This window comes from Sus scrofa, chromosome 6 (genome assembly GCF_000003025.6).
Source record: "Sus scrofa isolate TJ Tabasco breed Duroc chromosome 6, Sscrofa11.1, whole genome shotgun sequence".
NCBI lineage: Eukaryota > Metazoa > Chordata > Mammalia > Artiodactyla > Suidae > Sus > Sus scrofa.
This window is the reverse complement of record NC_010448.4, coordinates 10,612,894-10,627,828: the sequence shown is the minus strand read 5'-3', so window position 1 is coordinate 10,627,828 and position 14,935 is coordinate 10,612,894. Positions and strand designations below refer to the sequence as shown.

General features: G+C 41.3%; 1 protein-coding gene across 1 annotated transcript in view; it reads right to left on the bottom strand.

Annotated features, from left to right (window-relative positions):
- ADAMTS18 (ADAM metallopeptidase with thrombospondin type 1 motif 18) overlaps positions 1 to 14,935 on the bottom strand; it is a 164,005-nt gene that overhangs the window by 24,680 nt on the left and 124,390 nt on the right. The window contains 2 exon segments of the mRNA XM_021093765.1: positions 4,619 to 4,745; positions 7,315 to 7,456. Coding sequence (XP_020949424.1) covers positions 4,619 to 4,745; positions 7,315 to 7,456 — 269 coding nt within the window.

The window sequence follows — 14,935 nt, the reverse complement described above, 5'->3', positions numbered from 1 at the left end:
TACCACCTCACACCAGTCAGAATGAACATCATTAATAAGTCCACAAATAACAAATGCTGGAGAGGGTGTGGAGAAAGGGGAACCCTCCTGCACTGTTGGTGGGAAGGTAAGTTGGTACAACCACTATGAAAAACAGTATGGAGGTACCTTAGAAATCTATACATAGAACTACCATATGACCCAGCAATTCCACTCTTGGGCATACATCTAGAAAAAAACTTTTCTTAAAAAATACACATGCACTTGCATGTTCATTGCAGCACTATTCACAATAGCCAAGACATGGAAACAACCCAAATGTCCATCAGCAGATGATTGGATTAGGAAGATATGGTGGTATATATACACAATGGAATACTACTCAGCCATAATGAAATAATGCCATTTGCAGCAACATGGGTGGAACTGGATACTCTCATACTGAGTGAAGTAAGTCAGAAAGAGAAAGACAAATACCATATGATATCACTTATATCTGGAATCTAATATACGGCACAAATGAACTTTTCCACAGAAAAGAAAATCATGGACTTGGAGAATAGACTTGTAGTTGCCGAGGGGGAGGGAGTAGGGTGGATTGGGAGCTTGGGGTTAACAGATACAAACTATTGCCTTTGGAATGGATTAGCAATGAGATCCTGCTGTGTAACACTGGGAACTATGTCTAGTCACCTATGATGGAGCCTGATAATGTGAGAAAAAAAGAATGTATACATGTATGTGTAACTGGGCCACCATGCTGTACAATAGGAAAAAAATTGTATTGAGGAAATAACAATTAAAAAATTTTTTAAAATTAAAAACTAAAGTCATCAAAACAGTATAGTACTGGCACAAAAAAAACCCCAGAAATATAGATCAAAGGAACAGGATAGAAAACTCAGAAGTAAACTCATGAATCTATGGTCAACTAATCTATGACAAAGGAGGCAAGAATATACAATGGAGAAAGGACAGTTCCTTCAATAAGTGGTGCTGGGAAAACTGGACAGCTATATGCAAAAGAATGAAATTAGAACACGCCCTAACACCACATACAAAAATAAACTCAAAGTGAATTAAAGACATAAATACAAGATCAGATACTGTAAAAGTCAGAGAAAGACATAGGCCAAACACTCTGACATAAACCACAGCTATATCTTCTCAGATCCACCTCCTAGAGTAATGACAATAAAAACAAAAACAAATGGGACCTAATTAAACTTAAAAAGTTTTCACACAGCAAAGGAAACCCTAAACAAAATGAAAACACAACCCACAGAATGGAAGGAAGTATCTGGCCAGCCTTAAAATGCACTGATAAGAGATATAACCTTCAGTTCTTTAAAATAAAGATTGCCAGGTCACTTTATTTCACACCTATCCGAGACTTGGTGTACATTAAAGAGTGATCAATGAAACAATGAATCCTTTTCAACAATTGATTTTTTTGGGGGGGGGGTGCTGGGCCCAAGTCATGCAGAAGTTCCCAGGCCAGGGATTAAGCCCAAGCCACAGCAGTGACAATGCCGAGTCCTTAATCCCCTAAGTCACCAGGGAACTCCCAGTAACTGCTTTTGATTAACTGAAATTCTATGATTTGAAGGCCTACTATAAAAAAAGATCCACCAGATCATGATACATTTTCAAGTAGCAATGTCTAAAACTGATCTTGGTTTACAAATACTCTAAGTGTCATTTTTAAGACATAAAACATTACTAAGACCAAATATGTTTCTGTTACACCTCTGCATTCCTGCGTTTTCCCAGTCCTGTGATTTTTGCTCTGGTTTCCCCTACAAGACCTTTCCTGTACTCAAGAGAGTTTAGCACATGAGCTGTAGGATTATATGTATTTTAAAGCATTGAAAACACCATGCTATCATATTCAGTTAATGAAAGATATCAGGTAAAATAATTCCATGTATTTGTCCAGTCATTTCATCTTATAATAAGATGCAAAGAAAACATTATGAGATATGATTCATTTCAGCATTTGCTCATACAGGTGGCATTTTTTGGTCCACCAAATTGACGATTCTTTCCTTATGTGGCAAATATGCTGTGTGTGTAAAAGTACTAGAAAGAACACAACACAAATGGACTGTGTGTGACCTTCATGCGTCTCCACACTCAGGGCCCTGGCTCGCTCTCCGGCTGTAACCTTCCTCCCCATCAACCTCAGAGTGCAGATTCCTCCACTGTCCAGCTTCTCCCGTACTGCTTTTTTATGCAGAATGTTTTCATAGCAGGTATCTCACTGCATCTCCATTATCTGTCTGCGCATCCACCTCTTCTATTCAATGATTCACTGATGGCAGGAACTGCAAGCCACTCATCTCTGTCTACCAGGTCTCAGCTCAGGACCTGGTACACAGTAAGTGCCTATAACATGGTCATTACGTGGGAAAGAAATGGCGCGAGACCAGATGAACGCCTTCAACCTGAGACCTCTAATAGTCTATGCCCTTATTTCTAGTACATCTCCAGGGAAGAGTCGTCTCGGGGAGGTCCCATTATTCAATAGGAAATATAACATAAATAGTAAGGCAGCAAAAGAGAGAAAAGAAGCAAAAAGATCCTGTCCATTTCACTACTCCCAACTCTGTAGGGTCATGGCAGGGGCTGTTCTGCTTTTAAACAGCCAGAAAACTTGTTAGTGCATAGAATTATTTCTGTATGTTGTAGTTTCAGGAACTAAACAGGACCAACGCTCTCTCCCTTGTCATGGATGTACGTATGAATGGGGTCTCTCTCTCTCTCTTTTTTTTTTTTAGGGCTGCACCCGCAGCATACAGAAGTTCCCACGCTAGGGGTCAAATTGGAGCTACAGCTACCAGCCTACACCACAGCCACAGCAACATGGGATATGAGCCACGTCTGTGACCTACACCACAGCTCATGGCAACACCAGATCCTTAACCCACTGAGCGAGGCCAGGGATTGAATGGCATCCTCATGGGTACCAGTCAGATTCTTTTCTGCTGCACCACAACAGGGACTCCCAGGATCCCTTTCTTTACTTGGCAGGAATAACCAATGATGGAAAGGAGGCTTAAAATAGAAAATACTAGCTTGGCATTTAAATATACTAATGATCCCTACATGGACGTAAACACACACACACACACACACACACACACACCCTTCATCTAAAGGAGAGATTATTCCACAAGGGCAGCAACACTGTCTTAAAGCCACTGGATATACATACATATATGTGTGTGTGTGTGTGTGTGTGTGTGTGTGTATATATATATATATAAATTAAGTGCTGCACCTATAGCATATGGAAGTTCCCGGGTATCCGAGGCCTGTGCCACAGCCATGGCAACACCAGATCTGAACCACATCTACAACCTGCACCACAGCCCACGGCAACACCGAATCCTTAACCCACTGAGCAAGGTCAGGGTTTGAACCTGCATCCTCATATAGACAGTGCCAGGTTCTTAACCTGCTAAGCCATCATGGAAACTCCCAACTGGATATTTTTAGAACCAGACATTTCTTGGCAAAAGAGAAAAATCCTCTTCATCCCCCCGCCACCCTGCCCCCAATTTCTTTTTCCTTTTTGTGTTTAGGATACAGTAGGTTCCCAAATCTGAGAGAAAAACTGGGTGGACAATGGGGCAGAGGGGATGAGTGGATAGCTGAAGCCCCACATGGGACAAATACTCTATTTACAAGGTAAAAATATATGTATTGAAAAAGATTGTGCAATATAATTGCATCACCACAAAGCAAACAGTACTTATAAGATGATCTGAAACATCCGTGAACACAACCTCGCCTTGGAAGGAACTCTGTCAGCTCTATCTAAATACATTTGGCAGGAGATCAATCACACAAGAAGAGGCTCCATTTGGCCGGGCACGTTACTGAAAATGAGTGTTCAAACAATAGCGCGGCTAAAATCAATCCAGACACAAACCCACTGGGCTCCCCGGGGTATCTCCTCCTCCTCCAAAACAGGGCGACCACTTGGCCTCTGTTCCTTCCTTTTGACTTGGTGTCTTGCTACCGTGTAATTTGCATTTGGGGTTTCATGGGTTGCTTAGTATGTTGCTTTTTAAATTCTTGGGCAGCGATGTAAAAGTTAAGCACACAACCACATAGAAATTTAACTAATAGAGGATTCTGTATTATTTAAATATCTGTTTGATTTAGTTCAGAGAAGAGGGGTCTCTATGCAAAGGTTTTTTGTTTTTTTTTTTAAACATGCCTTTATGCCTTTTTTTAAATCCTAAATTTAAGTTGGCCTAGCCAGAGTCTGAGTGTCTCTGAAGCAAATTTGTGTTTTTCAAGTTACGTATTTTAACTGCAACTACTGTTTTGTCTCTTGCCTTTTTTTCCGGGGGGTGGGGGTGGGCAGGGTGTTACAGGGCATCTTCTGTCTTTGAATTACTTTTTTTTTTTTTTTTTTGGCCATGACCTCAACATGTGGAAGTTCCCCGGGCTAGGGATTAAACCCGCGCCACAGCAGTGGCAATGTTGGACCCTCAACCGCTAGACCACCAGGGAACTCCTATCTCTGACTCACTGCTGATCAGAAGCATTGACAGTGGCTTTAATGATCTCATATCAACAATAAAGAGCACAAAGGCAACTAGAAAGACACTTTCAGATGACTTACTAGGCAGGGCAGGAAAAAGCATTGCACATTTGGGGTTCAGTTGCTGGCTTGGCTCTTGCATTGCAGAATGAGGAATTGACTGGAGTGTTTTGATCGCGTAAGCAAATGGCCTTGACACTTATGTAACCTAAGAAGATATCAAAAGTGACAAAGTCAAAATTACATAACCATTTCCACTTACTTTCCAGGTTTAGCTTCAGATTTACCAGGGTTTCTGATATTTTATCAAAGATACAGGATCCAAATATTTTGTGAAAAACACTTCCTTCCCATAAAATCTACAACTCAGATGAATCTCACTCCCTACCCCTCACCTCCCCCTGAGATAAAAATTTTCATATTTAATACTTTAAAATTTTTATTTATTTATCAGTCATGTCTGTGGGCATGTGGAAGTTCCTGGGCCAGGGGTCAAACCCGAGTCACAGCATACAGCATTGACAATGCTGGATCCTTAACCCACTGAGCCACCAGGGAACTCCTCTTGATACTTTTTAACATGTAACTTCTTAGTTTTCAAGATTGCTGTGGATTTTAGAACCATAGAGTGACAAAGGCAACCTTTTGAAAAAAGGGCAGCTGTCAAGAGAAACATCCCCCAAGCATTAACTCAACCTGCACACATCTAGTGGGAAATGTTCTTTGGAGGAAAATCATTGGTGCATCATGTGTGGAAACTCTATCGGAAGCATCTTCTACTTCCATAATAGTATGGTGCATATATACTCAAAAATGTTGAACTCACTGAACGTGTATTCATACCTGACTGCTAGGACTCCGTTTTTTTAGTCTGTTCAACCCACTGCCTTGCTTTCAATGTTCATTTCAGGACCTCTCCTCCGAGGCATACATTTGTGTGTGTGTGTGTGTGTGTGAAGCTGTGTTTGTAGGCTCCCCACATAGGAACGCCGCCTCCTCTTTCAATTGTTTTTATTTACAGGGACTTGTCCTTAAAACAGAATCTGAGCAACAATGAAGTCAGTCCTGCTAGAATGATAAGGTTGAAGTTGGTTTACTTTCAAGAGGAACTGATCAAACCTCTGGGATTCTCTAAAGTTAAGCGTTTGCTTCTGAAGGACTCATTCTTTTGGGTTCTCCCTCCTGTGCCTCGGACACACCATGGTCCGTGGGTCATGTAAAGGGATTGCCAAGTCGGGCCAGGGAGAATCCCACAATGCACTTGTCCAACATCATCCCCTTGGGAGCTTTTATTTCCTGTAAATGGATCACCATCTCTCTTTTCCTAAGGAACTGTGCTCTCTCTGGAATACCAGGAAGTGAGGATAAACGATCTCAAAGAACATTTGATACAGGAATAACTGCCTGAGCTTGCAGATGATATGAAAAACACCATAAAGATATGTCTACAGTATGGTTTCTACTCCTTTAAAAAAAATGATACCTGTGGCATATGTCTGAGTATGTCAAACACGTTTTTCTATATGCATAAGAATAGAATGATATAAATCAAAGTGTTAACATTGGCTGTTCCTGATTAAGGATTATAGGAGATTATTTTTCTTCTTTATAGTATATTGCCTTTATTTATTTATTTTGCATTTCAGCGCTGCACCCATGGCATATGGAAGTTCTAGGCTAGGGGTCAAATCAGAACTACAGCTGTCAACCTATAGCACAGCCACAGCAATGCAGGATCTAAGCCACGTTTACAACCTACACCACAGCTCATGGCAACGCCAGATCCTTAACCACTGAGTGAGGCCAGGGATTGAATCTGCATCCTCATGGATACTAGTTGGGTTTGTTACCGCTGAGCCACAACAAGAATGCCCTATGTTGCCTTTAAAATGTTCATTAAGAAAAGTATATTCTCTTCTAATTAATTGTTTTTTAATAAGAAGCATTTCCTCACATTTAACTAGCATGGGAAGCTGAAGAAGAGGCCACAGAGATAGAAGAATTTCTTCATTTTCTCTGTTTCTGCTTTGTCTCTGGTTCTAAGATGCACTACGTTACTTTGTGGGATGGACACCTCAAGAGGACCCTCTGTCACCAGGCGCTCCGAGAATGAGGAAATGAGTGAATAATGCTCATGCTTTGATTTCATGGACTTAGTCCTCAGCCTTCATTCTTCTCTAAGAAGCAAGCATGACAAAGAATGACTTCCAGATAAATATCTGATATTTGGGGATCTAAATAAAACGCCTCCCTTCTACGCACTGGGAGGATGGCTTTTGTTGTTCCATCCTTACAGGGGTTATTTATCAGATTGAATCCATTTCCCTGCAGAGAAAGATGGCATGACACAGTCTCCTGGTGGCAGATCGCTATCACATGAGCTCTGTCCTGCCTCTCCCTCTCTTCGTCCCAGTGGGAGGTTTACAGCAACGCAAACGTCAGGGCAGAAAAACAAAACTGTAAGCTGAAAAATCAATACATCAAGATAGCCTTGTATTTATAAATAAATAGATAGACATTTTGTATTTTTTTCTCCTTTACGTTTCAGATGCTTAACTTTTGAATTCTGGTTGTGGTTGACTTGAGTTTTGTAAGGGTTAGTTCCTTCCTACATAAGAAAATCCCCAGAGAGAACAAATAATATTTGCTTTTTTACAGTGACGGTTCTCCTAAAGATAGTTCTTTTGTTGCTTCTTTAAACCGTATAGTTGAAAGAGGCCTGGGGTGAAGGAACCTGTTTGAAGAGGAGACTTGAAAAACAGAATTCGGAAATCTACCTCCACCGCAGGTGACGGAACAATCGGAATACACGGTGCTCCAGGCATGGATGTGTCTTTTGGAGGCTGGCTGAGTTCCATTCATGACCTTGGGAAGTGCATACTTCCAAGCTATCCCAGGATTTTTGCCTTGCATCAGAATCTGGACAGTGTAAGACACAAAAATCAGAGATCAAGATACAGGTCAGTATCTTGATGTGCACAGGCATTCCAGAAATCTCACCGAAGCTTTTAAAGACATTTGTATGACCTTGTGACCTCAAAGTTGGTTCACATCATTGTTCCCAAATATGTTTTATGTTGATTTATAGTTTTCCCATGAGGCTTTGAAATGTGGTCCTCTCATCATCAAAACTGTGATTTAGGTAGATAGAGGGAAATAACACACTTGCTATAAGCCCACTCCCCTCAATTCTAGGTATACCCAATCAATAAAGCAAGAATACATATTTTTTACATTATGTTGAAGGAAAGGTTATGCTATGAGGTCTCAACCTTCACATTGAACTTGAATGCCTACCATGGTATTAACACACAGTGCTGCTCCACAGATAGTGCTCAAAACTGAATCTACGTGCACATATATATGGATTCTTATGATTTATCCTGGCCCACAACTTACAAACCCTCTCCTGGATGCCAGGGGATGCTGGTCACAAGGAAAATACTCATAAAACCTTAGAGTTGCCCACCATCCACTTTAAAATCCAGGCAGATTTCCAATAGGATTTCCAAAGAGAATTTGCCCAAAGAATATGTGTCTGTTAACCATGTACCAGGATGAGCAGAGAGGACAAAAGAAACATGACCAGAAGGAGGGGTTGGTAATATACATACTAAAATGGATTTGACCGCAAAAGGGCAAAAGAGGGGGGATAAATCTGATCCTACCACATCTGACTACTAACATAAGAGCGATCATGTGCTGGCACTTCCCAGGTGTCAAGACATTCTGCTGGCCTTCTGCTACGAATTACCTCAAATGGTCCTCTGACAACTCCATAATGTAGCTATTTTTTCATTTAAAAAAAAAAGTGAGGAGAAAGAACTTTTGCAGGATCACATAGATGACTGGTGGATGGGTTTAAAAGAGAACTTAAGACCTCCAACAATATGTACCTAAAGACTGCAAGACATCACCTTATTTTTTGTGTTTTGTTTTGTTTTGAACTGAATGCAGTTGATTTACAATGTTGTGTCAGCTTCAGGTGTACAGCAAAGTGATTCATTTATACATATATGCACACATATGTGTGTGCATATATGTGTGTGTATATATATATATTTCAGATTCTTTTCCATTATAGGTTATTACAAAATATTGACTATAGTTTCCCACACTATACAGTATGTCTTTGTTCATCTATTTTATATGCAATAGTGTGTATATGTTAAGCTGAAACTCCCAGTTTGTCTCTCCCCCCACTTTCCCCTTCGGGAACCACAAGTTTGTTTCTGCATCTAGATATCACCTTGTTTTTGATGTGGGTGAGCACATTATTTGCCTGCCTCCCTTCCTGAGTCTCTCTTTCCTTAACCACTCTTTTTTTTTTTTTTTCTGTCAAGCTCAAAGGATGAATATAAATAGCTGGTTTTCTCCGCCCCATGAGTTTTGTGGAAAATTTGTTACCACCAGAACTGGGCATTCATGCCCAAGAAGCAGCATGGGTTTTCCAGTTAAAAATAGGAACCCCTGGCTCTATCTATGTCTGGTGGGATCCCAGTTAAAGTTGGGTGGGTGGCAGCTGTTCAAGGACCTCCATTATCCCAGACCACTCGTGAGGATACTACAGAACGGTTTCTGCTTCTGTGCTATTAGCTTAAATGTCTCCACAAGTATTAAGGCTTACTCTTAAGATTCCATGGTCTAGTCTTCATGTGTCAGCCAAAAAAACAAAGCTTGGTGTCTCCCAGAAACAGCCCAAACAGAGACAGTTAATAGAGGGGGCTTTGTCCCCCTCACCCCCATCCAAAACAAAAACCAAACAAGACACAACAGGTAGTGCCATTAAAATCGACAAATGCCAAATTCTCATTAATCACCAATGGAAACCTCAAAATCAAGGTCCTAGGAGTCTTTTAGCTCTGAGGATCGTTTTGGTTTTTGCTTTTCTTACTTTTCGCAGCTCAGTCATGCACACTGTTCTTGGAAACATTTGTTCAATGATGTTACAACATTTCCTATATTTTGAATAAATACTATGCTTCCTTATTTGAGACTTTTGCAGTGTTTCTGTTAATGTCTTCATGTGATATGATATAAACACAGAAACTTTCGGGTTTTATTAACCATCAATCTAGACTTTTGAAAGCAGTTTTACATTCAGAAGATAATTCTGACACTCACTGATAGTTCAACTCAGTTTTACCTTCAGCTAAATAGTATCTCAAATGTAACACCCATGATTGCTACGTTCTTTGTGAAATAGCAATGCAGAGATACTATAGGGGAGAAAATACTGTAGTACACCACACGTGCATGATGGCTGCAATACAGGTGAAATGTTAAGCTGAAACTCCCAGTTTATCTCTCCCCCCTCACAATTACAGTGAGCTAAGGCTCATGCGGCAAGATCACATCACAATACAGTGGAGTGGTATCACACATGCACATGACATAGACAAATTCAAGTGCAAGTGCTGTAGAGAGATCCACTCACTTATCTTCACTTCCTAGGACCACTCCATTCCAACCTGCATTCAAACTAGATCCTGGTTCCTACTGTCATGGGGGAAAGGAATTTCCAATGGAAATGCAAAGAAAATAGAACATTAATTCTTGCCTTTTGAGTGTGAAGGACTTATGTTCTGGTGATTAAAGAGTGGTTGAACACCTTTTCAATGAGCATTTAAAATTCATTCTCCTTTCACCTTTTAGACTCTACAACCTTGGTCATGCACGGCATGTGATTTCACTGTAAAATATTTTAAAACATTGCTGGGACTAGCAGGATGCGTTTAAGAAAGAGAGAAACAAAAAACACTATGAAGATCAAAGGGTCATCACTATTAAGCAAATGAAACCAAGACGTCAAGTTTGCCCCAGGCCTCCAGGAGAGCTATCTATAAAATATTATCAGTGCTTCCATCAAGAAGAGGATTATACGGTCTTTATCAAACCTGTTTCTGCATCTTGCATCTGGACCCACCCACTCCTCCTCTCCCTCTGTTACCCAGGATGTCCTGCCCTGGCTCCTGGCTCTGTCCAGGTAGTCCACCATTGCTCTAGATCCACCTTCCTTCACCTAAGGATGTGACATCACTGCTATAGCTGTCCCCTCTCTCCTAAGCTTTACCGAAACTTCCCATCAGCACATGAACATGCTATTGTATCTCTCATCTCAAGAAAAAAAAAAAAAATCTTTCGATATCCCTCCAGCTCAGGTCCCATTACACTGCATCCCTTTATAGCAAATCTCTCTCCAAGAGTTGCCTTTATTCTGGGTCTCCACATGTCCCCTCCTTCACCCATGGTCCTTTTCTCTCAGGTCTCCCTCCCCACCGAATCACCGGAAGTGCTCTTTCAAAGGCACCTTGTCATTTCCAACAGTCAACCACCTCGTCTTATTCAATCACCAGCACTGGACATAGCTGACCACTCCCTCCTTTTTTCACCACTAGAAAGCCCGTCCTTTCAGTTATTTTCACGCCTCACTGATCTTATTCCTGCCCTCCTTGGCTAACTCCTCATTTCCTAATGATTCAATGTCCAAGTGACCTCCAACCACTGCCCTCTTCTGTATTTAATCACCCTTCTAGGTGATCTCATGCAGTCCTGTGGTTTTATGTGTAACCTGTATGTGTGGCCACTTCCAAATTGATAACTCTACAGCACTGCTTTCCAATAGAACTTTCTGCAAGGATGATAATGGCTATGATCATGGCAGCCACAAGCCACATGCAGCCCCTGAGTATGCTCGTGTGAGTGAAGAATAAAACTTTACATTTAATTTAATCTAAATCTACTCTACAGCACAGGGAACTGTATCCTATCTCTTGGGATAGAACATGATGGAAGATAGGATGAGAAAAAGAATGTGTGTATGCATGGGTCACTGTGCTGTACAGTAGAAACTAGCACATTGTAAATCAACTATACTTTAATAAACGCATTTAATCTAAATCTAAAAGAACCCCACGTGAACAGTGGCTACCATACTGGACAGCACAGCCATAGACGAAACCTCTCTGACTGCCACATTCACAGAGTTAATAGCCTATTGAGCATCTCTCCTTGAAAGTTTGACAGGGACATCAATGCCCAACACTGAGCTCATGCTTTTCCTTCCCATCCCCTGAAAGGCTGTTCTTCCCAGTCTAATAAAATGGAAACCCAATCCTTCTAATTGTTTAGGTCAACATAAAAAGTTGGATCTCTCTTCTTTTCCTCACACCCCACACCTAGTAAAGCAGGAAACGGTGTTATATTTCCTTTCAATGTGACTCAAATCTGACTATGTCCCGCCTTGTCTATTGCGACCGCTGCTTCCCTGGTCATGGCCCTCTAGAGGAGGAGATGAGCCGAGCCCACAAACAGAAATACTACAGGGTCAAAACAAAACGCCATATGATCTGCAAAGGGAAATCGAATGCTGCCGTGAACTTGGGGGAGGAGGATCACATGACCATCTAAGGAAGCTCTGTAGCTGTAACTCAGTTATTTAAGTATTTTGGCGATGATTTCCACCAGAAAGCCACAAAAGAGTAAAAGACAACTTTTCCTTGAGGATTCTATTCCCCCAGAGGGACCAACTTTTTTTTTTTTGGCCAAAGCTACAATAATGCGGAAGCTTACAGGCCAGGGATCAAATCTGTACCCAAGCAGCAACCTGAGCCACTGCAGTGACAGGGCCAGATCCTTAACCCACTGAGCCACATGGGAACTCCCAAGACCAACTTTTATATTGAGTTTTCAACCCTCCTTTCCCTTACAGGTGAAATAAAAATATGTAAAGATCCTTTGAAAAGTAAAACACTTCAGCTAAAAAGTTAGAATGGCAGCAGACTATTTCGTAGCAAGAAGGCAACCAATCCATTTTGTATTATCAGGGTAATAAGCTTACTTACGCAGGCAAATCAAGAAGAGAAATAACTCCCACAATTTACAGTAAATGTTCATAAGATTATGCAATTTAAATTTCTAACTCGTAACACACACAGGAGCTGGTTACTGTTGCATCACTACTGTAGTTCTGCAGCCAATGGCACAGGACATATTGCTTATATTTTTTGTTGGACATAAACACATTAATACAGTCATTGAATGCGTAACTGAATAAGACTCTTAACTTAAAAAAAATCAAATGACTCAAGGCCTAACTATAGCGTCTGTGTATGTATAAGTTCACATGAGAGTTGTATGTGTAATCACGGAGCCTAAAATCACAGAGCTGGTTTATCTGTATAAACCAGCAGAAAGCTGCCTTTAGAATTTAACATCAGTTCATAAAGGACTCTTCAAGAAAGTAATTATTTACACTAATAGATGCCAAGATCAAATATATATAAAAGATGAGAATCTGTCAATGACATTATTTGCTTCTCAATGATAATCAAGGCATTCTCTGCCCTGTCTTTATCCTGTATGAGGAATGAAGTAACTAAGCCTGGAACACACAGCCGTCATCTTATCTTTTTCTGTCTGATGCCTGTGAGAGCCAGTCCTTTGGAAACAGACTGTCTGGCTAATAGAATCTCTGTGAGCCCTTCTTTCACCCTGTTCTAAAAAAAAGATCAGACTTCATTAAAAAAAAAAATTCAATCCTACCGTTTGGGATGGCTACCTAATTTGTGGGGCCCAGAGCAAAATGGCAATGCAAGGGCCCAGCTCCTTTAAAAAATGATTAAGGATTTCAAGTTGTTACCAACAGAGCACTAAACCAAACATAGGGCCCTTCTGAGCCCAAGGTCCCCTGTGACTCTGTGGGTTGCACATCCATGAAGCTGGCTCTGCCCTACCTGAAGGCTGAGGTTTTCTCACCTGCATCAGTTTTGAGACAATTAAAAACATTCCTAATTCGAAATGGCCCTGTGGGCTAGTAATGACTTTGCCCACTTTTCTCAGATAGAGACAATAGCCACTAATTTGGGAGGCCTGTCTCTATATAAGTACCTCAGTGGGACCACGACCATCATCTTGATCTCAGACAGTGTCCTACTTAAAGCGTGGAAGCAGGAGGACCTTGGGACAGCATGTGATAACCACAGAGCTAAGATTCTACCTACCTCTGTGGATGCCGAGGAATGAACACATCTGAAACAACATCATTTGAAAATGGTAATTCCCATCACTCATGTCTGTTTTAAAACTCTTGTGGAGTTCCTGCTGTGGCTCAGTGGTAATGAACCCAACTAGTATCTATGAGGACGTGGGTTCAATCCTTGGCTTCACTGAGTGGGTTAAGGATCTGGCGTTGCTGTGAGCTGTGGTGTAAGGCTGGCAGCTTCAGCTCCATTTTGACCCCTAGCCTAGGAACTTCCATATGCTGTGGGTGTAGCCATTAAAAAAAAAAAATAAAAGGACCAAAAACCCCACTTCTAGTCACCCTGTCAAGTGCAGTCAATAGCTTTCTTTAGCACTCATGGAGAACACAAAAGCTCTCTGGGTTACAGGAATGTCACATCCTTCCTCTGCCCCCATCAGAGGACAACATCAAAACAACACCCAGTGCTGAAGGTCGGACTGTATAGCCAAGCTGGGAAATGCACAAATTTGGAAAGCCCGCCGGCGATGCAGTCTACTTAACTGGACTCAGTCCAGAGAATTTCCCCGCCAACTGGCATTGGGTCTCTAATTTACAGCTGGCAAGCAACCTTCTTAAATGCTTCCAGGGCTTCAGGAAAACTGTTTAATGTCTACCTTTAACACACAAACCACCTGACTTCAGACACAACACTCAGCAGCTTTGACCACAGGGTGCAGAGTTATAAAATTTACAGCTTCTTAAGTTGGAAAACCACAGACGGGGCTGGACCCTACCAACTGCCCTCTGTAGGAGGGGGATGCAGGTTCTGCTTGGGGCATACAACGTTAAAACAAGCAATGCATTGAATCATCTTTGGTAAACAGCCTTCTCTCTTTTACTTCCATTTTTAATTTTTAATTTGAAAACTATAAGTGCCTTCCACTGGCTTTGTCTTTGTTTCATTATTTAAAGCTCCCCCCTTTTTTTCTTTTAAGGAAGTTGTCCTAATTCTCCCATGAAACTAAAGAGTTACGGATAGGTTTTATAGACTGGCTTTTTATTGAATGCATGCTTAGAATCTTGTTTTTTGGCTTCAATAATGTATTGATTGCTTTAAAAAAATAACAATAGCAGTACCTATTGTGCTTATGCCAGGCAAAGCACTGTACCTGCATTATCTCATCTAAAGTTGATAATGACATTGTGAGGAAGGCATGGTACTGTTAGTATCCCAGTACTGTGGGAGTTCTCACTATGGCTCAGCAGGTTAAGAACCTAACATAGTGTCTGTGAAGATGTGGGTTCGATCCCTGGCCTCACTCAGTAGGTTATATATCTGGGGTTGTCACAAGCTCTGACACAGGCTCCAGATGTGGCTTGGATCTGGTGTTGCTCTGTCTGTGATGTAGGCCTGCAGCTGCATCTCCAATTCCACC